The 23,918-nt window shown below is 39.8% G+C and overlaps 1 protein-coding gene across 10 annotated transcripts in view; it reads left to right on the forward strand.

The window, feature by feature from the left end:
• CALD1 (caldesmon 1) overlaps nucleotides 1-23,918 on the forward strand; it is a 188,924-nt gene that overhangs the window by 81,727 nt on the left and 83,279 nt on the right. For all 10 annotated transcript variants that reach the window (XM_030308483.1, XM_030308479.1, XM_030308478.1 and 7 more), the window contains one exon: nucleotides 6,155-6,264. In XM_030308483.1, the coding sequence (XP_030164343.1) occupies nucleotides 6,194-6,264 (71 nt within the window). In that variant the 5' untranslated portion in view covers nucleotides 6,155-6,193. The remainder of the gene's footprint in view (nucleotides 1-6,154; nucleotides 6,265-23,918) is intronic.

Genomic DNA, 23,918 nt, shown 5'->3' on the forward strand with positions numbered 1-23,918 from the left:
CTGAATAGAATATGGACAATGAAAAGGATAGAGGAACTCATTCCAGATGGATGTGATGTATGAATTAAAAGTGCAGAAGTAGAAAATTCAACGACATGTTTGAGAAGCAATACAATATTTTTATCGAGGATGTCATGGGATGATGTGCTTGAAAGGGAGGTTAATGCTTTCTAAATTAGAAGACTAGAAGAGAATTAGACCTAGAAAGGAGGAATCATGGACATATCATGTTTGATATATCCATCTTTGCTGGATTGGAGAGCAGGTATGGAACCATAGTATTATATAGAGTAGGATTAAACCTTGGACATCATCTAGTCCAAGCACCTCACTTCACAGAAAGGAGTAGTCCAGGTTCCTGAGTCCAGATCACTGTTTGCCAAGGGTTTGTAGAGAAGGGCAATTGAAGCATTGAGGTTAGTGAAGATCATTTGAAGAGCAGAGGTGAGGAATCTGCTGGAATATGTTACACCCAGAAATCACCCCAGTACATGTAGGATGAAGAGAAGTATCACTGAGCCACAGTAGTCACCCAGCTGAAATTAACACAAACCCTCACAGACAAAACATGGCTCCTGACTTTCTCCCACAAAGCCCTGAATCTTGAGAACAAAAGACAGAAAACAGATGATAGTTGTGATTCAAAGTTGAAAATGGGTATGATACACCTGGTAGAAGTTTAAAGAAGCAAGGAAGTCTAAAATACAAGTTCCAGGAGGACAGGGACCTTTTCAGTCTTGTTCATTGTTGTATCCCTAGTGTGTATAATAGAACACCACAGTAAATGCTCAGTAAATGTATATTGCGTCTTGATGGTGTAAATGTGCTTCTTGTCTTTTGTTTTTGTTTTTGTGGGGCTTCACTGAATTCATTTCACCATGATATTTATAGTGGGTAAATAATGATGATTAATCAGAAAGAATCTGCCTAATAATTGTTATGAGTGTTGAAACACTAGGGTTCCTTGAAATAAAAGAGAAAGTGTTATGTTGAGAATGAGGGTATAGTGGTCAGAAGAGGAAGGTTATGTAATAAGGAAGGTGCAATGCAAGAAAGAAATGCTAACATCACAGAAGTATGCAGTGATGCTGTCCAGAATCTGAGCATCCTGGTATATGAATCTTACAAAGAAGTAACAATAAATTAATAGAGGCTTAATTACTATTTGCAAGGTTTAATTTAATTGGTATCTTTGAGACATGACAATTCTATCATTTAAGCCAAATGAACATACAGTTGAAGAGGTATGGGTAACTTTTTTTTTTTAATGCTTATTTATTTTTGAGAGAGAGAGAGAGAGAGAGAGAGAGACAGAATGTGAGTGGGGGAGGGGCAGAGAGAGAGGGAGACCCAGAATCTGAAGCAGGCTCCAGGCTCTGAGCTGTCAGCATAGAGCCCAACGTGGGGCTCAAACCCACAAATTGTGAGAACATGACCTGAGCCGAAGTCGGATGCTCAAATGACTGAGCCATCTATCCAGGCACCCCAGCATGGGTAACTTTTAAGATCACTTCTTATCTCAGTTTAATTTGATCCAATGAATTCAACCAGAGATCTTGACAATAGTCTTCTCAGAACTTTCCTGGGGCACTCTTGCTTATTCCCTGAAAGGGAAAACAATTCCTAGAGATAAATAGTGGATTAGTCCAAGAATATTATAGTGCTTAAGAGCAGGCACTTTGAAATTCTGTAAAATGGGGATTTTAATAGCTACTTCACAGGTCTATTGTGTAGATAAAATAATTTAACATATTTTTAAATAGCCCAGCAGAGTTATCAAGCCACAAAAAGACAAGGAGGAAACTTAAATGCACGTTGCTAAGTGAAAGACACCAGTGTAAAAAGGCTACATACTGTATGATTTCAACTGTATGACATTCTGGAAAAGGCAAAGCTATTGTCAAAACAGTAAAAGGATCAGTGGTTGCCAAGGGTTGGGGTAGAGGTGGGAGTGAGGGAAGTGTGAAAAGATGGAGAATAGGGGTTGTTCAGGGCAGGGAAACTATTCTGCTACTATAATGGTTAATACATGATATCATGCACCTGGCAAAGCTCAGCGTGCATAACACCAAGTGTGAAACCTAATGTAATCTATGGACCGTAGCTAATAATGTATTGGTTCATCAGTTGTAACAAATGTGCCCCACGACCGCATGATGTTAATTAGGCTATATTAGTTTTCTAGGGCTGCCATAACAAAGTACCACAACCTGAGGGACTTAGAACGACAGAAACATTGTCTCACAGTTCTGGAAGCTAGAAGTCCAAAATGGAGGTGTCAGGAGGGCTTTCTCTGAGGACACTTAAAGAAGGATCTGTTTGGTCTCTCTCTCCCAGCTCTGGTAGCCTCAGGTACTCCTTGCCCTCCACCTTCTCATGGCATTCTCCTTGTGTCTCCACATTATCTTCTCCTTGTGTATGTCTGTTCCTGTGTCCAGATTTTCCCTTTGTATAGGAACACCAGCCATCTTAGAATAGGGCCCTCTTTAATAGCCTCGTCTTGACTACATATACAAAGGCGCTATTTCTGAATAAGGTCACGTTCTGAGGGGTTAGGTCTTCAATACAGTTTCTGCAGCGTGAGTACACGATTCAGTGCAAACATAGAAGAAACTGGGCAGGGGTGGAGGAAAGGGAGTACCTAGGAGCTCTGTCCTTTCTGTTCCTTTTAGTCTTTAAACTTGAAACTACTCTGAGAAATAACACCCATGAATTTCAAACAGAAACAGTAAGAGAAAAATAACCCAACACACAGTACACGTTCAATAAGTGTTAGTTACTTTTGGAAGCTGCATTAACTTATCCAGTGTCCCTGACACAATAGATTTTGTTCTTGATGCATTCCAAGACCAGTAGCAGCATTACCAGAAGATGCCAAGGACTTTCCCCACACCCATTCACTATTCAGTCTGTGCTGATTTTAAGGTAGGTAGGACTTAGCTTTCTCTGTGGCTTCTCCCTCTAATAACTGAGGGTGGATTAGAAGCTATCCGTTCATAATGCTCATATCTCCTGCCCTTAACTGGATTTCGTGGTGCCATTACCAAAAGGAAGGGCTACATGCTAACCGATTAGGAATCTGTAACGCTGACTTACTACTTAATTACACCAGCATAGATGCGCCCTGTTTTAAGAAAATCTTGTATTGGGGAGTCCATATTGAAAAGACAGGTGTGTCAGTCAGTAATGATTCATCTGCCTCTGTAAAGTGCTTTCCCCCTTTACGCAGAAGTCATGTCAAAGTTCTTTCAATAGCATGACCATGACCTCCTCCCCCCACCCCTGCACAGTTCCAAAGTTTAGATTTTTCATAAAGATTTCAAGAATCCATCTGTCACATTCACGGGTACATACCTCCCTTAGCCTACATTTCTTTTTCAGGCTAACCTCCATTTGGGACCCTCTAGAGCTCCGTGGTTTCTAGAATCTCTTTGCCTTGACATTTCGTCACTACATTGGTTGAGAGTTTGTTTCCTAACCGATGTGGCTGGAAGGGATTCAGCATGGACTGGGGGAAGGGGAGGAAATGAGAGATTAGGAGCTGGGAAGATAGAAGCTGCTGCTCCCAAAAACGGGGAAACACCCCTTACAGTTCCACCCAGACATGGCTCCCCTTGATAGGACAGAGGCAGAGAAGTTCAGAGGAGCGCTGTGGTACAAGAGTGTGACGACTGAGGAGGACCTCCAGCCCCATCCTGGTGGGAGACCACCTGCGGACCATTTCCAGAAACATACACACCTTCCTTCCCCCGCACAGCCTCATACACCCCCAAGAGAGAGTCATACCACACCATACACAGATGTGCGTTCTCCCCTCCCTCAGATACACTCTCCACATGTCCACAAAACACAACCCGGAAGGGCACTTGTCTGTGTAGATGCATCATAGAGCGACCCCCTCCCCCACGTCTAGTGCCCCAGATGCATACTCCCCAGGATCCAGATGAGTAAATAAGGGGATAGATGGACTTTTTCTGTGGTTGGGAAAGAAAAAAAGGGCCCAAGTAAGTAATAAAAGGTGAGGAGTAGGTGGAGAGAATGGGTAGCAGAAAAAGAATTTGCGTGGGGAGAGAGCCAGTGAGGGTGGTCAGCCAAAGCGACCGCATGCTCTCAGTCCGTTCCACTTGCCTGTGAGTGTTTGTTCCAAGACCTTTCAGGCTCTGCCCACCACGTGCATCTCCAGCCTGCTTGGGGATATTTACATCACTGCTTATTAGCACCTCCACCAGAGGTATAGGCTAAGAAACTCAGCCCGTTGTTACTGAAAAGCAGCCAGCATTACAACTTAGCTTGGATGAGGGAGGAGCTCAGGCTTTAGAGGATGCCTTTCAAGCTACTTGGATCAATTAAGGAAAGTGAAATTGTTTACTTAGAGACAGACCCCCCTCTCCCATTTCTGTTTGCTGTTGCTGTAGTTATTTGCAAAGTGGTTCATACGCAACAAAAGCCTGTATTGAAGAAAGGGACGAGAAGAGTTTACTCTCTCACTGCACCTAGCATCCGGGTAACCAAAGTTTGGTCCCACTGGCCACGGGGCTGTTCTCACCCTGCAGTGTCCTCAGAACGGGAGCCCACCCCCAGGTGAAAGACCCCCAGATGACCTCTCAGGGGGTGTTCAAATCACTTTTTTTTTTTCATTCTGATAACTATGGAGAGATCAAGCCAGAAAATGTAGAGAAACTTGTGGTTGATGAAATAGTAAAGGAAAACTGATTCTTTTCTTCATAACTAGCAAAGTACTTAGAAAGTACTTTTGGTAAGAGTAAGACAGAAAAACACCTTAAAATTTTAAAACTCCCAATAAATACCAAAATTAGAGTTTCTAAAAGATTTATATGCAGTATAAGTAATACCCTAAGGGATAAGAAAGGGGGAAAATGCAAACATTGTATAGTTTTATTTTTGTTGGCAGAGACTTTGTTTTTGTTTTTGTGTGTTTTTTTAAGGGGAAAATGCTTGAAAATAAAAGAATCTGACAATTTATTTGAGAAGGTTTCTGAACTTGGCTTCAAAATCTAAGTTTTGCTTTTTGCCCCCACAAACAGAGATGCCATTCGGTGATGGCTTTAGGCTTTGCACAGCTCCTGATTTTCCTACACAGGGCAAACTTCTTGTCTCATAAGCACAGAAAGGGCTGGAAAATATTTTTTGTGATCTGAGTGCAGCGGAGAGTCTAGGATTGCAGAGGAAGTGGAGGCCTCCCGCTCCACACAGGAAACAATCTTCAAGCAGGCCTTAAATGCCAGATTCCAGGCCGAGTTTAACTAACCACTGACAGCTCTGTAAACAAAGCAAGGACAAAAAGAGCCCGCTTCCCCTTTTCTGGTAGTCATTTTGGGTTTGGGGGCTGCAGGGGAATTCTGGAATACTTGGCTTCATGGCACAGAAGTGCAAGGGAAGTAGGCTTCGCAGTTGAAGAGCTGGAAAGGGAAGATCTTTCTGGGATCAAAAGCATCACGGAGGAGGTAGGAAAGGATAAAATGGTTGGGTTACAAAGAGCCGGGACTTTGGAGCTCTGAAAACGGCTTGATCATATATAACTGCTTTTAAAAATGCTGCCGACTTCTGCTTATTCATGGTATTATTGCTGTGTTTTTTTTATCATTCTGATATTAATATTCTTTCAGATTATGCAGATTATGCCTTGATGCTTATATTATTTTATTTCTTTTATCTCTCTTACTTTTCTCTCATTCCTGCATATTCCTTTTTGAGCCACTTTTCTTTTTTTTCCACTCTTTTTCTCTTTTCCTCTCTCTTTGTTCACTTTTTCGTAACTTTCATCGGTGGCTCAGCAAGTTACAAAGAACAAAATCATTTGGTAGCTGTGAAGTGATCCCACCGATATTTCAAATCTTCAAAATCCCTCTGTCTCCTGAGGTTTTTATTTTCATTTTTTAACTGTAATCCTGGGATCTTATTTATTTGTCTCTAATGGTTTCATGAATGAGACTGAATTTGTTTAGTGCATGAAAGGCTCAGCTTGGGAGTCAGAAATTGGTCACTGGCTACCTTGCCAGCCTTAAGGTGTTTTTCTTAAGAGTAAAGAAGAAAGGAGAGTATGAAAAAATGGTGGGGGACCAAAGGCTAAAGTGCTTCATGGGAAATGATACTTTGATTCATCTATGATCTCGATCTACCTCCTCTCTGTTAGGTCCAGATTCTCCGGTCTCCCTAGACCTGAAGCCACACCATGGATGATTTTGAACGTCGCAGAGAACTCAGGAGGCAAAAGCGGGAAGAGATGCGGCTTGAAGCAGAAAGGTAAGGTCCTAGGTTGAACACTATTTGTATTCTGTTATTAACAGTGCTGGTTTCAGGCTTCAAAGATCATCCCCCTGAAGGGCCAAAGATATTGTACACTAAACCTTTTGCAAAAGTTGTGATGGAAAATTTTCCTGTTATGACTCTAAATTATGCATAAAAAAAGAACACCAACATCAAGGAAAAAAGATTCTAGAGGAATCAAACAGTCGCATTAAATCAGAGCCTTTCATAGTGGAATTTTTAAGTGACAAAAGCAATGTGTGGATAAAAGTTTAAAAAGCAGTATAATGTTGAAAGGACAGGAAAAATGACAAATGCTGACAGTTGAAACCAACAAGGAAATGGGAGCCTTAGGTCTAAAAATACAAAGGCAGGGGCGCCTGGGTGGCTCAGTCGGTTAAGCATCTGACTTCGGCCCAGGTCATGATTTCACGGTTCGTGAGTTTGAGCCCCGCGTCAGGCTCTGTGCTGACAGCTCGGAGCCTGGAGCCTGCTTCAGATTCTGTGTCTCCCTCTCTCTGACCCTCCCCCCATTCATGCTCTGTCTCTCTGTGTCTCAAAAATAAATAAACTTTTAAAAAATTTAAAAAATACAAAGGCAATAAGTCCTAGATGGATCTTGTGACCAATTTTTATTCTGATTAGAAAAGTAGCCAAGTCCAGTAATCCATGTATTAGAGGTTAATAGTTAATGGAGTTTGTTACTGTGGATATTCTGAGTCTAGTTGGAAGCTGTCATGTTGTATGTCGTGGTGACTTCAAGGGCAGGTTGGGGAAATAAAGCAATGACATAGGAAGCATGGGGCATAAATGCATATCGTAAAATTTTAGGCCTTAGAGCGAAGGACAGTGGCGTTTAATGTGGCTTACATCAGACAGAGTAGGCATTCACAGGAAGAAAAGTGTTAAATAATGTTCTTATAATTAAATCGACGTTGCCTCACACAAATTCCAATGCACAGGTGAAAAGATGGTAGTAAGGTGATCCCTTAGTGATCCTGCAGTAGAAAATGGGAAACTTAACACCTATAACAAAAGTATTTGGTGCTGTAGGCTCTGTGTATGTGTATGGAGAACCCAAAAGAAGAAGGTAAAATTACTGCTTTGGATCAGTTTGGTCAGAGAAGGCTGCCACTCATGGAATGTCTATGTCCATAAATATGACACCATGAATGGTACCTGGGCTGTGTGGGTTCAAGTCCCTGCTCTTAGCCACTAATGAGCTGTGTGGCCATGAGTAAGTGACTTTTCTCTAAGCCACAGTTGCCATATTTGTAAAGTAGGCATAATGTCTGCAGAACTTGTGTGGTTGTTGTGGAGATTATTGAACTTCATAAATGGCCTAGTTGGTACCTGACACATAGCAGACTTCCATAAATGGTAGTAGTCGTTGTTGTTTTTATTTTTTAACCATTATCATTGTCTAAGCAAGTAAGGAACAGCAATGTAGCCATAGAGATAGCCAGAACTAAACATCAGTGCCAAGGAAGGGCAGTCATCATCCTGTGGTGAAACTAGTCCGAAAAAGCTCCTTGGAAGTGGTAGTCCGTGGAGGATGCCGTAATAGTGATGAAGAGTAAAAGGAGAGCCATCTTGGCGAGAAAATGACACCAGGAAAAGCAGAGAGGTGGAAATAAGAATCCTGGTGTAAGAGACCTATTGATTGCTTCACGAGGAATGAGCTGGACTCACACATCTTGGGTGTTTCTATTTCCCATGCAGGGCAATAGAGACTTAATAGGGGGTGCTGTGTGTGATGAGATACGTTGGAGAGTGATCTACAGTGCACTAGAGTGTGGGAAGAGTTAGTATTGAACATATAGTAATGAGGCCCTGAATTGGGGCAGCAAATATGGGAATGAGGGCCAAATATGGGAGTCTTTATGGAGGGAAAATTAGCACACCTTTCAGGAGAGGGAGAAACTCAAAGACAATTCCAGAGAATTTAATTAAGTCTGTGGAGCTGGGAATCTCCCGCAGTGTTCTAGATGGAGAAACTTGTTCCATTCTTGGGTGTACATGGTGGGGGTGGGGGCTGTTTAATTTCAGGTAGAAACCACATCCAAATGGAGATTCCCTCTAGGCATTTGGAGGTAGAAATGTTCTATCTTTTTTCAGAAAGGGAAAGAAATTATTATTAGAGACTAAGTTTGGGCTCACCCACCCAGTAGTAGTACCAAAGCTGAAGGTGGATGGTTGTGATAGTGTCAAGAAAGCAAGTGTAAGATCATAAAAATGTAATGGAAACCATCAGAGGAGACAAAAATGTCAAGGAAATGGGGAGAACCAGGGAGAGCATCCGTGTGGAGTGGACATCACAACCTTCTAGGCAGTGTCCAGGCCCAGTAGGACGTACCTCTTACTCTTTCTAGTGATGTGTTATATGGCCTCAGATTCAACTGCAAGTTGATGAGATATCTTTACATGACAAATATTTATTAAGCACCAACCAAATTTCAGTGTCTGTGCTAGGGACAGGGCAAGCAATGGTGAGATACAAATAGCCATGGCTTCTGCCTTTATGTCCCTCACGTCATGCTAGGAAACCAAAGTATAGCAAGGTCAAAACACAGACCAGGCTCAGAGTATGGGGCTAGAAGGACTCAGGAAAGAGAACAGGAAATTGAGCATCAGGCTAAATCAGTACCTTCAGTGTCTTTGCTTTCCAGGTGAACAGGAAGATGGGGAATCAATGTGAAGGGAGCAGTACTACTGTATTGCTGTGGCTAGAGCCATACTGTAATTACAGTGAATTAACTCTTTCTTTAGAACCAGAATTTTGCTTTAGAACTTTCCACACACCTCCATGGTTTATTCCTTCCAGTTTTCTGTTTTGTGTGGAAGAACATGTCTTCCTTTAAAGTCAATCATAAAAGGAATGTACTCAGTGAAGCTTAGTTAGGTACCCTTAATACTCTACAATAAATTTACACAAATTTATCCTACTCTTTTAAATTTACATTTCTCTCCGTTAATTCTTTTAGAATACTATGTTTCATCTAATTCCCTTTCTTTCTTCCTTTCAATTTTTTTTTTTTTTGAAAGGAGTATTTAAGGACCTCCTTACATTCAGACTGTTACCTTTTCACGTTTCAAGATGAACCTTCTAGTTCTGTTATTCTGGGGCATGTTAAGTAAGTCCGTGTTCACTCTTTCGGATTTTGTAAAATCTGATCATTTATGGGAAAGGGAAGGTCAGGTTTTATGGTCCAGCCAACTTTGATGGTAAAGTTCAGGGTGTGTACAGGAAACAGATGGCCAGAACCAGAAATCAAGGGCCATCTAAAATCATGGTTTGATCTGAAGATAAAGGATGTAGAAGAGCCTGAGCAAATCCCTCTTCCTTTATCTTTAGACCTTGGCTTCCTCATTTGTAGCTGGAGTCAGTGTTTTCTCTGGGGACTTGGTGGTCATTTTTACTTTCCTTTGCTTTTGGTTTGTCTAACTTTTTAATAATAATCATATATTTACATAAAACAATAAGGCACTTTCCATTTTGGAAAATGTGACTCTATGGCCCCGGCCATAATACCCGGGGCCAGACTGGAGAAGACCTAACTTTCCTTTGGATTCAGGGAACTAAAAGAAAGAACTCAACCGAAATCAGGAGTGCCAGTGAAGTCAGTTAGCAAGAATTGAGTGGCCCCAAGGCTCAGAGCTGCAGATTCATTCATTCACACCTTCAACAAATTTTAATTGGGTATCTACTCTGTTCCAAGCCCTGTTTTGGGCCCTGAGGATAGACCAACAGAATGACAGAATTGGGAAGAGTATGTCTACTGCTTTTCAACCTGTTCAAAACCAAGTGATGATCAAGAAACTATGTATTTATATCCTCAAATATAACTTGTACCCTGATATTCATTGATACTTACTAAAGATGGCTTATGCCCTTTGTATGCTATACCCCTGCAGCCCATGTGGGAGAAGGGACAACAGAGACAAGAGAAAGTTTTGTTGATTTCCACTTCTTACACACAGAGGCTTTCCAAATAAAATACCCTGTTATTTCAATTAGTTGTTATTGAGCTTGACTAGCAGGTGCAGTTCTACTTTGCAATGACAAATAATTTAAAACTCGTACTCTCACCAGATGTTATAACCACAAATTAAAACAAGCCAGATTCTTCTACATTTCATTCGTCAGAATACATTTAAAAGATTATTTAAAAAGCTAACCCTTGTGCCATGCTGGCTTTCAAGGGTTTGGGGCTGGCGTGTACTCATTGTATCACAGCTGCCCTGAGAATGTCATACACCTCCCTCATTCTGCGGGTTCTAATCTCGTCCATTTCAAATCATCTGGCTTCCCATAACCTAGACTGTGAGCCTAGTTAATCAAAAACCTCCTTCCCTTCTTCTCCTGCCCTTAACCTGTGCATTTTTTTGTTATTCACCTTGATCATGTCCTCCATATGGCTGCCACTCTAGACTCCTTAAAATGAGGTCTTTAGATTTGGTAAAAGGAGGCACTTCATTTGGTCATCAAAAAAAAATGTATTGACTGTCTATAAAGTGCAAGATACTATACTGAATCATAGGGATGAGTGGTCACCAGTCCAGGCAGTGCCCCAACAGTCACAAAGCTCATATCCTAGGTGGATTAGTAACTTTAGAGCAATCTTGACCAAAAAGGAGAGGAAATAATTTCAATAGAATAAATTAAGCAAGTAACCATTGAAAACTCTAAATGCATTGTTTCTAAGTGTAAGATACTATTTGTACACATCTCAAATTAAACTGTATTTTTAAATCAATTACATATTTGAACAAATAATTAGTTTTGCTCTTTATTATTCTTCACCTGTATTATGAGAATAAAATATTAATGGGTATATTCTGTTCCCTTTCTTTATCTGTCTTTTATTTCACTACCTCTCTGCCTTTATCTATTTCTCAGTGCTTCGTAATGCATTTTCCCCTGGTCTATATGTATCTTTATTAACACTTGATTCCTTTGCCTCCATTTCTCCTCCCATCTGTGTACTAATCCATCTCACACTGGATTATTTATGCAGGTGCTTTTGTATCATCAGGGAATACGTACATTTCAAGGGAGAAAATGTAGGGGAAGAGGAAATATTTTCAAAGGGGTCAAATCCAGCTCTCTTCCTATTCAAGTAGAAAGTAGAAGTGGAAAAGAATGCTAAGTCTTTTGTATGTATCTGGCAAAGATGGACTGATCACAGCACCAGCAGTAGGGGTGTCTGTCTGAACAGAACATGTGTATTGTACATGCATGAAGAAGCATGTGTCAGCAGTGAGAGACAGTAGAGCTTAGCAGTCAAGGGTGTGGGCTGTGCTGTCAGATCCCAGGTCTGCCACTTATTAGCTACATGGCCTTACAGATTATTCGATATTTCTAACCTTGTTTTCTCCTCTATTAAATGCGGGAGATAATAATATTCACCTCATAGGGTTTTTATGGGGAAACAAAGGGATAATACATGAAAGCATTAACATAGTACTAATCATCTGGTGTTTATTATATAATCATTTATTGAATTATTATTTTCGTTTATTGAATAACACTCAATAGATGAAAATAATAATTTTATTATTTAATTTTAATAAACATCACTATATAGTTTTCTAATTCGATTCTTTATAACACACAAAGAAATGAAGACATACTTTACATTTACCATAAAGCAAAATAAAAAATATGAAGATTTTCTTTCCATACTTCTGAGGCTACAAGAACCTTAGGCAAGATAAAGAGCAGGAATGTTACTTAGTGAAGAGTTTTGAGTGAATGTGATTGGTAACAAAGTCTGAGGAAAGACTGGGCTGTCTCAGCCAGAAGAATCAACACTGATTCAGGTTGAGCTCTTCTTTTACATGTGGCCAAAAGGATTTTGAGCTTGGGTGTATCTGCTAAGAAACCTGCTGTGATGTTCTCTCCATGAGATCTCCAGTCAGACACGCTTCCCAGTGCTGGGCTCGTTCTCACAACAAGCTGCTCCCCCACTTTTCAAGACATGAACTCATTACATTCCTGGCTCATGCTTTCCACATCCGACGTGAGCTTCTCTTTCAGATCAGAAGAAAAGCCCTTATTGTGGAGTGGCGTTATCAGATTCAGAGGCTCATAGACATAAATAAAAGGAATGAAAACACTCCTGCTGTTGTCATCGTTCATACATTTTTATGAGCCTCTGAAATATACTGATGATTAGACATTTGAAAGTAAATATTTTCACTACAGTAGAAAAACAAACAATTTTTAGAAATCCACCGAGTCTAAGTAGCTCCCTCCCAGAACTCTGTCACTAAAACATTTCTATGGGAGTTAATAGTGTGGCCAATCAATGGGTGTACAACATACATACACAAAGACACTTTTATTTACAACGCATGGCATTGTGGCCTTGAAATTTTAAATCAAATCTTTCAAATGTAATTTTTTGTTATTCTGTAATCGGAAAATTTTTCCTCATTAGGAAGTTAAGTAAAATATTCCTTTCAAAATGTCTAAATTATTAGAGTAGCTAAATTTGCTCAAAACTATCACTCAGAAAATCTCAGTTCTCTCAGAAAGTCTATCACTCCAAGGAGCAAAACAAGTGTTAGGACCTGTATCTACATTTCTCCTTTAAGTTAAAAGGCTTTTTTCAAGTAATTTGTTTGGAAGAGATTTTAAACTACTTCTGTAAGGTTTTTGTATTTAACTTGATATTGTTTGAGATCAGCCCATCTTGAATGTAGAACCTGGACAAAATAAGATAGATATTTTTCACCTAAGAGATCTTTCCTTACTTATTTGTGTCCAGCAACATGAAGAATCAAAATATATATGCATATTCATATCGTCCCTCTCTTGTTCTCTCATTCTAAATAGACATGATTTATTCCTCTATTAAGTTGTAAGTGATTAAATTATAAAAGGTGAATTATAAAAGGCATCCTGGGACCAGTTTCCACTAACCAAACAGTTCTTCTGCTGCTAAAACTATCCCACTTTAAGGTGGCCCGTGGAGCATCAAGAGTCTAGGATCTACCCAACATGACAGTCATTCAATAGAAATTGAAAATCTAGGAGCACCTGGGTGGCTTAGTTGGTTAAGTGTCCAACTCTTGATTTTGGTTCATGAGTTCAAGCCCCGTGTCAGGCTCTTGGGATTCTCTCTCTCTCTCTCTCTCTCTCTCTCTGCCCCTCCCTTGCTCACATGTTCTCTCCCTCTCTCTCTCTCTCAAAAATAAATAAATAAAATAAAAACTTTAAAAATCACCTACTGTAGCCACGTGGTTAATTTTCCAAATCATCAATTATGTCTTTTATTTAAGACATTACATATGTAAAACATAACTCAGAATTTTACCTGAAGGGTTCAGTTCAGCAAAAATAGTTCTCAAGTGGGAAAGAGTACCAGCCAAATTTCTCATCTAGTGTTAGAAAGAAGGAACCATCATTTGTTTAGCATCAACCAAGGGCCAGATTAGGTGGTATACTTCATAGACCTTCTGTAATTTAATTATCAAAACAACGCTGTGTCCTTATTTAGTCTGTTCAGGCTGCTATACCAGAATACCGTAGATTGGGTGGCTTTTAAACAACAGGAGCATTTCTAGAGGCTGGGAAGTCCAAGATCAAGGTGCCATCAGAATCCATACCTGTGAGGTTCTGCTTCCTGGTTCATTGACAACTGCCTTCTTGCTGTGTCCTAACATGGTGGGAGGGGCAGCTGTGTTCTCTGGAGTCTCTTTTATAAAGGGCACTTATCCCGTTCATCAGGGTGCCATCCTCATGACCTAATCACCTCTGCAAATCCCCAACTCCAAATACCATCACAATGGGTGTTAGGTTGCAACATCTGAGTGCAGAGGAGGGCAGCAAACATTCAGTCTATAGCAGACCTGGATATTGTTACCCCTGTTTTATAGCTGAGGAATCTATAGGACTGAAAGGTTAAGTAACATATCCAACTTCACATAGCTAGGGAGTGCAGTCCAGTTCTGCCTGCCCCAAATCTCAAAACCTTTCTATTGCAACAGATTGATCAATGGAATTTTTCATGTTTCAACTGGTTGTCTTGGCTAAAATTCCATCATCTCCACAATGCCAAAATAACTCCCTAAGATGGGGAAAAATCATTCAAAGAAACAGACTGAATAAGGCTATTGGGCCTAATTGGACTGTTCTTTATGCTTATTCAGGTAAATTGCTTACATGTGTAGACACAGTGATTGTTTTGTTTGCCTTCTAAAACTCTCCTGTGTTATTCCCATTTCACAGAAAAATAGAAACAGAGAAGATCAAGTTTTCCCCTGCAAGCCAAAAAAGGATGTTGGCATAACTGCTCTTGACTTTTCTTTGGATTTTTCTCAATAAGACTATATTCACCATTAGGACAGGGACTTAGTCACATCATCACTCATAAAAGCTTACGGCTGTCACTGACCTTATAGATAATCTTCTTCAGTGGAATGTTACTTTTTCACTTTTGGACCACACACTACTTTGAGTCTCTGATGAAAGCTATAGACCCTCCTCCAAGAAAAATGCACATATGCACCCTCAAAACTTGGCGCTATTTTCAGTGGCGTCATGAACCTCCATCCACAGACCTCTGGGGGGCCCATGAAACTTGGGCCAAGAATCCCTCATCTAATGAATTTTAAAAGCTTCATTTTACATATGAAGAAACTTAAGTCTTGGGATGCTGACCTCCTCAAGATCACCCAGCTAAGCTGAGTGTAGAGCCTTCTTGCACTGTGTATTTATTCATCTCCCTGAATAAATGGAGCTGTCAGTAACAAATGTCCCAGCTATTGATTAGGACAATTGAGATTACTTCTGGGGAAATATGTATACTAGAATGTATTGCACGTAGAGTGTGGTTTTTTTTTTTATTTGAAAACAATTTATTGATAATATTTCCAAAGGAGATTATTTCAGATTACTTCATGGGAAGTAAAAGGAAAAGCAAAGAAAGATAAGTGGATAGGCAGAATGAAAATGATTAATTGTTAGGCACTGGGAATCCAATTTTGCCAAGTCAAGAAGGAAAAAAAAAACTGGTGATTTTGCAAATAGAACCCTATCTGCCATCAATTTTCAAAGTCTTTTATTTGGCATATGTTATCTTGGGAGCATTTCTTTAAACAAAGCTTAATTATGATACTAAGTTATTATGTAGGATTTCTTTATCCTTACTGGTTTCATTTAGCTGTGCAAACTCATCAAAGGATTTTTCTCACTAAGTATGTGAAAGAACTGATTTGATTCCTTAAAGATTTTGTGTTTCATCTTTATCACTACTATTTGTTGAGAGGATAGGACACACTGGAGGGGGACACAGATATAATGCCTTTCAGAGTGCAGGATCCTTCAGACTTGGGTTTGAATCCCAGCAGGGTTACCAAGGATAACCCTTAGCCTCTCTAAGCCCATTTTCTCATCAGGAAAATGGCCATCATAAAAGCTCATAAGGTTTCATGTAGATTAGAAAGCACTAGATGGATAGATGACAGATAGATAGATGATATGTAGGTAGGTAGGTAGGTAGGTAGGTAGGTAGGTAGGTAGAAAGGAAAGAAGAAAGGAAAGGAAAGGAAAGGAAAGGAAAGGAAAGGAAAGGAAAGGAAAGGAAAGGAAAGGAAGGAAAGGAAAGGAAGGAAGGAAAGGAAGGAAGGAAAGGAAGGAAGGAAGGTGGAAAGGGGAATGGAAGAAAGAAAGGAAATGAATATTTGACTAGTGCTCAGTAAATGATACTTGTTGTTACTGTATTTTTGGCTGGCTAGAAGACATGGTAAGGAAGAAGCTATCAGGAAAGCCCTTTCCGGGTCAGGTCCCCAAGAATCACTGAATATATGCACAGCCCCCATGTCTTCAGACAGTTTGGTCTAATCTCGACTATTTCAAATCTGTTTTAGCAGCCTGCCTTGACAGTGATAGGAGAAGTATGGATATGATGTCTCCATGCTGAAAAGAAAATCTGCCTTCGTATTTCTAAGAGTCATTTTCCCTACTGGTCTTTATCTCAATAAGTTACATATCTAATATTCAATTAATCATATATTTTACATAGTTTTCTTTTGCCTTGTGGAATTATCATTTCTTTTTTTCATATTACATAATTATGGTTTCTTTACCACTAACGCAGTAATCAAAAGCCTCTCAACCGTATATATAAATACTGTACCAATAATATAAAGAAATTGGGTACTCATTATTCACAAAATAATTTTTAATCATTTTATTCTAAATTCATGATTTTTATTATGAAATAGTTGATACATGCAAAATGATACTATTAAGGCATACAGAAGTTGTAAATCATTGTAATGCATATATCATAAAGTTATCATTGAGCTTTAAGATCTAGAAAATTTCCAATACCATTGAAACTTTAAACTGACCTCTCCAATCCCACCCCCTTGCCTCTCCAACAGAAGTAACTAGTATCCTGAGTAATTCATTTATTTTTAAATAAAATTCTAAATAAGATAACATGAATTAGGTGATAGTTTTTCCAGACCTGTGATCCAGGGAATTCTAAAGATTCTCTCCAAACTCTATTGAAAATGTTAATGAGAGTCCATTATTGCCTGAGAGGGCCTTTCTAAACACACAGGTCCGAAGGAGTCCTTCTGCTGTCTAAGGCTGGGAACCTTGGAGGAGAATTACAAACCAAGAATTCTCTACAAACAAAGAATTTTCATCAAAATCAAATAAAAATGTAACAAAGGCCATCAAATATGTATGTTGAATCTATAGATTCTGCCCATTGGTTTTTCTCACTGACCAGCCAGATGTAAGAGGTCTGCATTTGTAGCCTTCATTTGGCCAGGTGGAGTGATGGACAGGAATCCTTACAGACTATTCCTAATTCTTAGTCAAGGGAAATCTATTGCTTTGAAGTCTTCAAGGGAAGTTCTTGACCTTTATTATCCCCAAAGTCCTTAGCAGTATTATAAGAAAGTACCACTGCAGTGGAAACATGAGCATGTTGGAATGATGTCGTAGTGGCTGTTAAGTGGATTCTCATTCATCATGAATGACGTTAAAGAGGAATAATGAGCATGTTTTGTAAATAGAATCAGTTCTTTTCACTAGTGTGCTACCTAGTAAGCAGTGTTCATCAGCAGTTTTGTAAGAATGTAATTTTTTAAGAACTTTGGAAACATTCACTTACTTTTAAAAGCTTAATTTGCTAATTATAAATCATCTTTATGTATACAATTGTTAAACAAGTTTCTGATGTTTTCTTAGCCTGGCAGAAGTGGCCAGTTTTGAACATACTTTCAAAACTAAATTTCTTTTAAAATATCCCATAATTTGGGGCCCCTGGGTGGCTCAGTCGGTTGGGCTTCCGACTTCGGCTTGGGTCATGATCTCATGGTCCGTGGGTTCGAGCCCCGCGTCGGGCTCTGTGCTGACAGCTCGGAGCCTGGAGCCTGCTTCGGATTCTGTGTCTCCCTCTCTCTGACCCTCCCCCATTCATGCTCTGTCTCTCTCTCTGTCTCAAAAACAAATAAACGTTAAAAAAAATTTAAAAAAAAATATCCCATAATTTGTATTGGCCTCTCTTCCAGTTAGTCTAGATTGGTGAGATCTGACATTGCATTTGAGACTAGTACCAATTGACCAAGTTAAAATGTGAGAGTTTATTTTCCATTTTAGTAACTCCCTACATCACATACAGTTCCTTTGCTGGAATAAAAATCTCGGTAAAGTACACATCAACCACTATAAATAGCAGCCATAAGCCTGTACATTCAGGAGAGTCTCCAGAGAGTGTATTTTAAACTGCACATTGTTTAGAATAGGAAATTCTTCCAATGTTCATATTTTCCATTGTGGGTGACATGGACTTCCCATGTCACATCTTCACTAGCTTCCATTTTCCTGTACCATTTAGGAATCCAGCTGATAAGTTGCCAGAAGATTACTCAATATGTGCTTTTTATTTGCCTAAGGCTAACCTGGGTCTTATTGTCCGGTGGGAATTTTGCATAACGAGGGGCTCTGCAAATGAAAGCTTGATAACTCTCTGCACCGGCACCAGCAACTAGATAATGAAAGGGTCCTTTCTTTCTGGAGCTAGTCCCCTGGACTCTACCTACTCAGAATAACAGCAGTCACCCATTTTTTATTCCCACGGAAAACCTTGCACTGTTGGCAGGTCTCTCTGGGGAACTCAAGAGACTAGCAGGGAAAATAAATGGGCAGGAAGTGAATAGACGAGCGAGCAGGATGAGATGATGGGTTATTGTGCTGGTTCAAAGACATGAAGCCTCAGCAGGTACGATTACACTGCATCTTCCCCAAGGCACTGTTGGCAACTCTAGTAGATGTAGACCTCTGCCCACTCCTTCCTTAAACAGTCCTTCTGTTTCTCTAATCAACTGTTGTGTAAATCTTGATTTTTCAGTGGGGCCCATTTGAGGGACCTAATATTCACCCACCATTTCTTCTCCCTTGATGAACAAGATGAGAAACTACCATTGAGGAGCCTTGGTATATAGCAGGAGTTGATATCTGATGCCCTTCCTTCCTGTTACTCCCCTTTTAAGAGCCTATAACTCTTCCTACCCAACCATGAAAGCCAAAAATCTGTCTGTTTTCTGAGCCAGCATCCTCAGAGTATGTCCTGGCTACCCAGGGAGTATCATTGCTACAGAAGTTCCGTGGGTTACAAACTGAACAGAATGAAATTTTGTAAAACTCGGGACTGAGGCAGGATGGAAATTCCTAATGCTTTCATCTCTAAGTGCATCACATCACAGGAACATGATTATAAGTTCTGTCTCATTGTGGCATTTGTCAGAGCTGTGATAGAGCTGAACCAAGGCTCGGGGGGCGGTGGCGGGGTTGGGGGGGAGTGTCCCCTGCAGAAAGGAGCTGGTTTTCCATGAGAACTCTGCCTGAGTGCAGAAGTACTGCTAAGAGACATATTCTGGTATCCCATTGGGTTATATGGTCAGAAATTAAGACTCTCTCTCCTACATTCTCTGAAAAGAGTTTGAAAATCTAAATCATTGAACCCAGACTTGCTAAAATTTCCAGGAGCCCACAGTCCGTGGCTAGGTCAAATCTGGAAACTATGTCATTTATTACAATTCTGGTGGTTTTTCTTCTGCATTTTGCTGTGCCCAGCCCATATAACTGCCTCTGACTACAAAAATACCTTTTAGATCAAGGATAAAAGAGGACACACTGGATAAAAGTTGAGCAGATCTGGACCTCCTCATCTGTCAAATAGAACTAACACTCCTCAGGGTGGCTGAGAAAATTAAATGAGATATTATCAGATACCACATGCAAAGAAAGGGTGATTCACATGACATGTTTATTATGTAGAGGTGCCTGCATGATTAATTAAGTCAGTTCACTTCTGTTTTACTTTATGTGGGGTTGCAAGTTTCATGCTGGTCACACACTGGGTTCCAAAGGAATTTTCATACTCCGTACGCAGCTATCTTACGTGATCTGACAGGCCCACAGGCGTTCTAGGCTTCCAAAAATCAGGCACAGAGAAAATGCTGTAAAAGGTTACCTGTCACCTTCCCTAGAGCCTTTCCCCCTTGGAGACGGCTTATGGCCTCAACTGCAGTTTAGAAAAAAAAAAAAAAGCAAAGCCATTTTATCTTCCTTTCCCTGAGTATGTGAATTAAGGAGACAATTCCAAAGATTTAAAATGATGGCTTTATCCCAATCAAAATAAAACCGTGCTGTCAGTCACTTACTTGTGTGGTTTTGCATGTAAGTTAGCAAAGATCTTCAGACTCAGCGGGATTCTGTCATCTTCCACACCAGTATCCTCTCCCCAACCTCTCGTAACTGGTGAACTCTTACGCAGCTAGAAGGCCCAACTCAACTCTCATCCTCTGGAAAACATCTTCCAAGAGGCCCCCTGTCAAAGTGACCTCCCACCTTGAGTTTCCCATGGCTCTTTCAATGTATGTGAATTATTATATTATTATTCATATTAATTAGTTGTATTAATTATTACTATATTATGTGCTATTTTATATTACTATTTGTATTAATTATTACCATTTTATGTTACTATTTTATTTTATTTGTTCATGTATCTGTTTAACCCACCAAATTAAGAGCAACTCTAGATTAAAAACTACACCTTACCTACTTTTATTTCCCCAAAGACCAGTACACAATGTTGAATAAACGAATAATGAATAAACAGCTACTTCAATTCATATGTATGTACCAAGGTAGATTTTGCTCAGTTCGCTAAGATATTTATAGGGAGGCGGAAATGTTAGTGACCTTCATGGTGTTCTCCAAATACTGACACCACCCATATCTTCCTTGGGCCTCCCTCACTACCTTGCTGAGCCCCTGGACTTTTGACTCCCTATCTTTTTCCCTAGAGATACAAAAAAAAAAAAAAAAAACCTCATGTATTTCTCTAGTTATTAAGGATACTTGTACTTCTACATCCTATAATTTTGATCATTATGCTTAAGTTGTATCATGGAGTCAAATGACAATATGCTAAGAATCAAGTCCCTTTAGTTGGAGTGTTTAATACTCAAACTCCTAATAATGCTTGCAACTAACATTTGCATTGTAAGACCTGGTAATTATCAAATTACCGGGTTTATACCAAACCCTAAAGAGTGCAGCAGTGAACAAACTATATGATCAAAAACTTCTCTTATGAAAGACCAAGTCTGTTGTCCAGAGGAGTGAACTTCTTCAGTTAATCCAGGAGAATAGGCAGAAGTAGGTGAGGGGTAGAGCCAACCTCAGGCTAGCATTTGTCAACACTCCTTTTGAAATAAAGAGTGTTTAACATACAAGGTGAGTCTCAAGTTTAGACTCTAAATAGTGGATTGTTTTCTAGTATTGGGAGGTAGTGATGAACCAAGAAAAAAAGAAGAAGACATATATTAGAATCCATTTAACCAAGATATGTGGGGTTAGTTTTATTTTCAGTGAAGTGGGGCCTTTTTTATGTTTTTATAAATACATACACCTTAAAAAGTATGATTTTAGAAGTAGGAGGAGGAGGACTTATAAATAGCCATTAGTAAAAACTCTAGATTAAGATTCAGATTAATTCAGTAAACATTGACTATGATACAACACATTCTACAGTAGGCATCAAGTTTCTTGATTATAAAAGTAGGCCCTTTGGTTAATTCGTTCACATAAAATTTGTAATTAATAAAATCAATGAACTGGAATACCAGAAGTACTGGAAGTACTGTAGAATAGCCTCAAAATTGTAACTTTTAATTTTTTTAATGTTTATTTATATTTGAGAGAGAGACAGAGACAGAGTGCGAGCTGGGGAGGGGCAGAGAGAGAGGGAGACACAGAATCCAAAGCAGGCTCCAGGCTCTGAGCTGTCAGCATAGAGCCTGACAGGGGGCTCCAACTCATGAACCATGAGATCATGACCTGAGCCAAAGTCGGATGCTTAACTGACTGAGCCACCCACGGACCCCATGTATCTTTTAATTTTTAATTTAATTTCTAATTCTTACATCCACTGAGAAAGAGTCAGAAGGCAAGTTGGTTTAAAGTTATCCTAAAAAGACACTGAATTCTAAAATACCTCGGAGAATCTCAGATTACATCAGTACTCTACCCTCCAATGTGTTTTAGAAAGCTGGATGCAGGGGCACCTGAGTGGCTCAGTCAGTTAAGTGTCCCTTGATTTCAGCTCAGGTCATGATTTCACAGGTTTGTGAGATCGAGTCCTGCATCGGGCTCTGCACTGACAGCATGGAGCCTGCTTGGGATCCTCTCTCTCCCTCTCTCTCTGTCCCTCCTCCACTCATGAATATGAGTGTACGCACACTCCCTCTCAAAATAAATAAATGAAACATTTTTAAAAAGCTGGATGCATATTCCAGATCATTGGATCTCAAATTTAAAATGTCCACTATTTTTTGTATAACAGTATTATCTATTTTCTTTGTTGTCTTCATGAGGTCTTAAGATTAAAAAGCTTTCCAGACAGATCTTGGCTTTTAAATGAGACAAATGGATATGATTTTTTTTAATTAAAGGTTTTCACTGAAACACTTGCCTGCTTCTAGTCTATAAATTAATGAATTAAAAAAAAAGAGCTCTATTTGCTTTTCCTGCCTTGATCCTAATGACAGCTTGATTTCATTTTTTCAATAACTTCAAAGCAAAGTAACATGTTAAAGCTGAAAAGCTTGCACTTAGTCTATTTCTAATCTCCTGTGTCAAGCTGCCACCATAAAGGCATCCAAAAATTCTACAAAAGAACATTTATAATAAATTCAATGAATTCAACACGCATAAGTGTTTAATTACATTAGGTCTCCCAGGTGCAAGCAAGTGTAGCAACTGTAATCTATTGTCTTGGTCATTTGGGGCTGCTCTAACAGAACACCATAGACCGGATGGCTTAAACCAACAAACATTCATTTCTTGCAGTTCTGGAGGCTGGGAAGTCCAAATACCAAGGTGCTGGCAGATCCAGTATCTAGTGAGGGCCCGCTTCCTAATTTGCAGTTGGCCATTTTCTTGTTGTATCCTCACTTATTGAAGAGAGAGATAGAAAAAGCAATCTCTCTTGTGTCTCTTCTTATAAAGGCACTAATCCCACTCATGAAGACTTCACCTCCATGACCTTCAATTGCCTCCCCAAAGCCCCACCTCCTAATACCATCACATTGGGGGTTAGGATTTCAACAAACGAATTTTTCAGGGACACGAATATTCACTCCAACTCATCTATGTATCCAAATGAGGACTTTGAATCTCAGGGTTCATTCAGTCTTGTGACATGAAAAGCATTCTCTCCACTGAGGGAGGTGTTTCTCAGGTCCTCTCTTGGCTTGGGTAAAGTACTCCTCATGACGATTTCACCTCCCTTTGCTCTGACTTTGTTACCCATGAAGCAGTCTCTGGTGACTGGGAGGCTTCCTGACATCATGGCTTGGGGAATGGTGGGAATTTGAGAGCTCTCCAGGCACTGAAGAGGGAGGTCATCCGTTCTCTTAATTAACTGGCATTAATTAGCATTCTGATGTCCATGTGAGTGTCTTGTGAGTCTGGAAGCCCTCAGTCTTCCTGAGACCTGTCAACTTGAACAACTCCCAAAACCCAGTTGCTGGTGCAGCAAAGCTTCTAGATCCTGTACTGCACTGAATATCTCAAAAAAAAGACCACTCTGGAGAAGCCTCTAGGAGGACCAGCCCACAGGACTTATTGATGTAGCATCTCTATTCCATTGTTGTCCCTCTCTAACCCAGAGAGAGAAAAGCAAGCACTGGTTGAGTATCTGCTGTATGTTTGAGGCTGTATCAGGTGCCAGCAAGGTGTTATGAAATATCCCTGCCCACAAAAAGATTATAATTTATTTGGTGAGAAAAGATCCCTTCCCACAAAAGATTATTTGGTGAACAGTGAATAAATAAGCCTCTGTGTGTACATCCATCTATTTCTATCTATAGATCGGTATCATAATCATGTACTGGTTTGTGTGATCTGTTAATTACAAAATAGGACAGTACCTAACAAAGTGTCCTTCATATAATGTACATAGTAAACACTATACCCAAAGTATCCAAAACACATGATGAACTATTTCTCTAGCAATAAGAACAAGTACATGCTTTACTCCAGGCCTAAACCACCACCCCCCGCCCCCGCAAAAAAATCTGGATTTGATTCCAGCTGTAAAAGCCACGTGTAA

Source organism: Lynx canadensis, chromosome A2 (assembly GCF_007474595.2).
Source record: "Lynx canadensis isolate LIC74 chromosome A2, mLynCan4.pri.v2, whole genome shotgun sequence".
NCBI lineage: Eukaryota > Metazoa > Chordata > Mammalia > Carnivora > Felidae > Lynx > Lynx canadensis.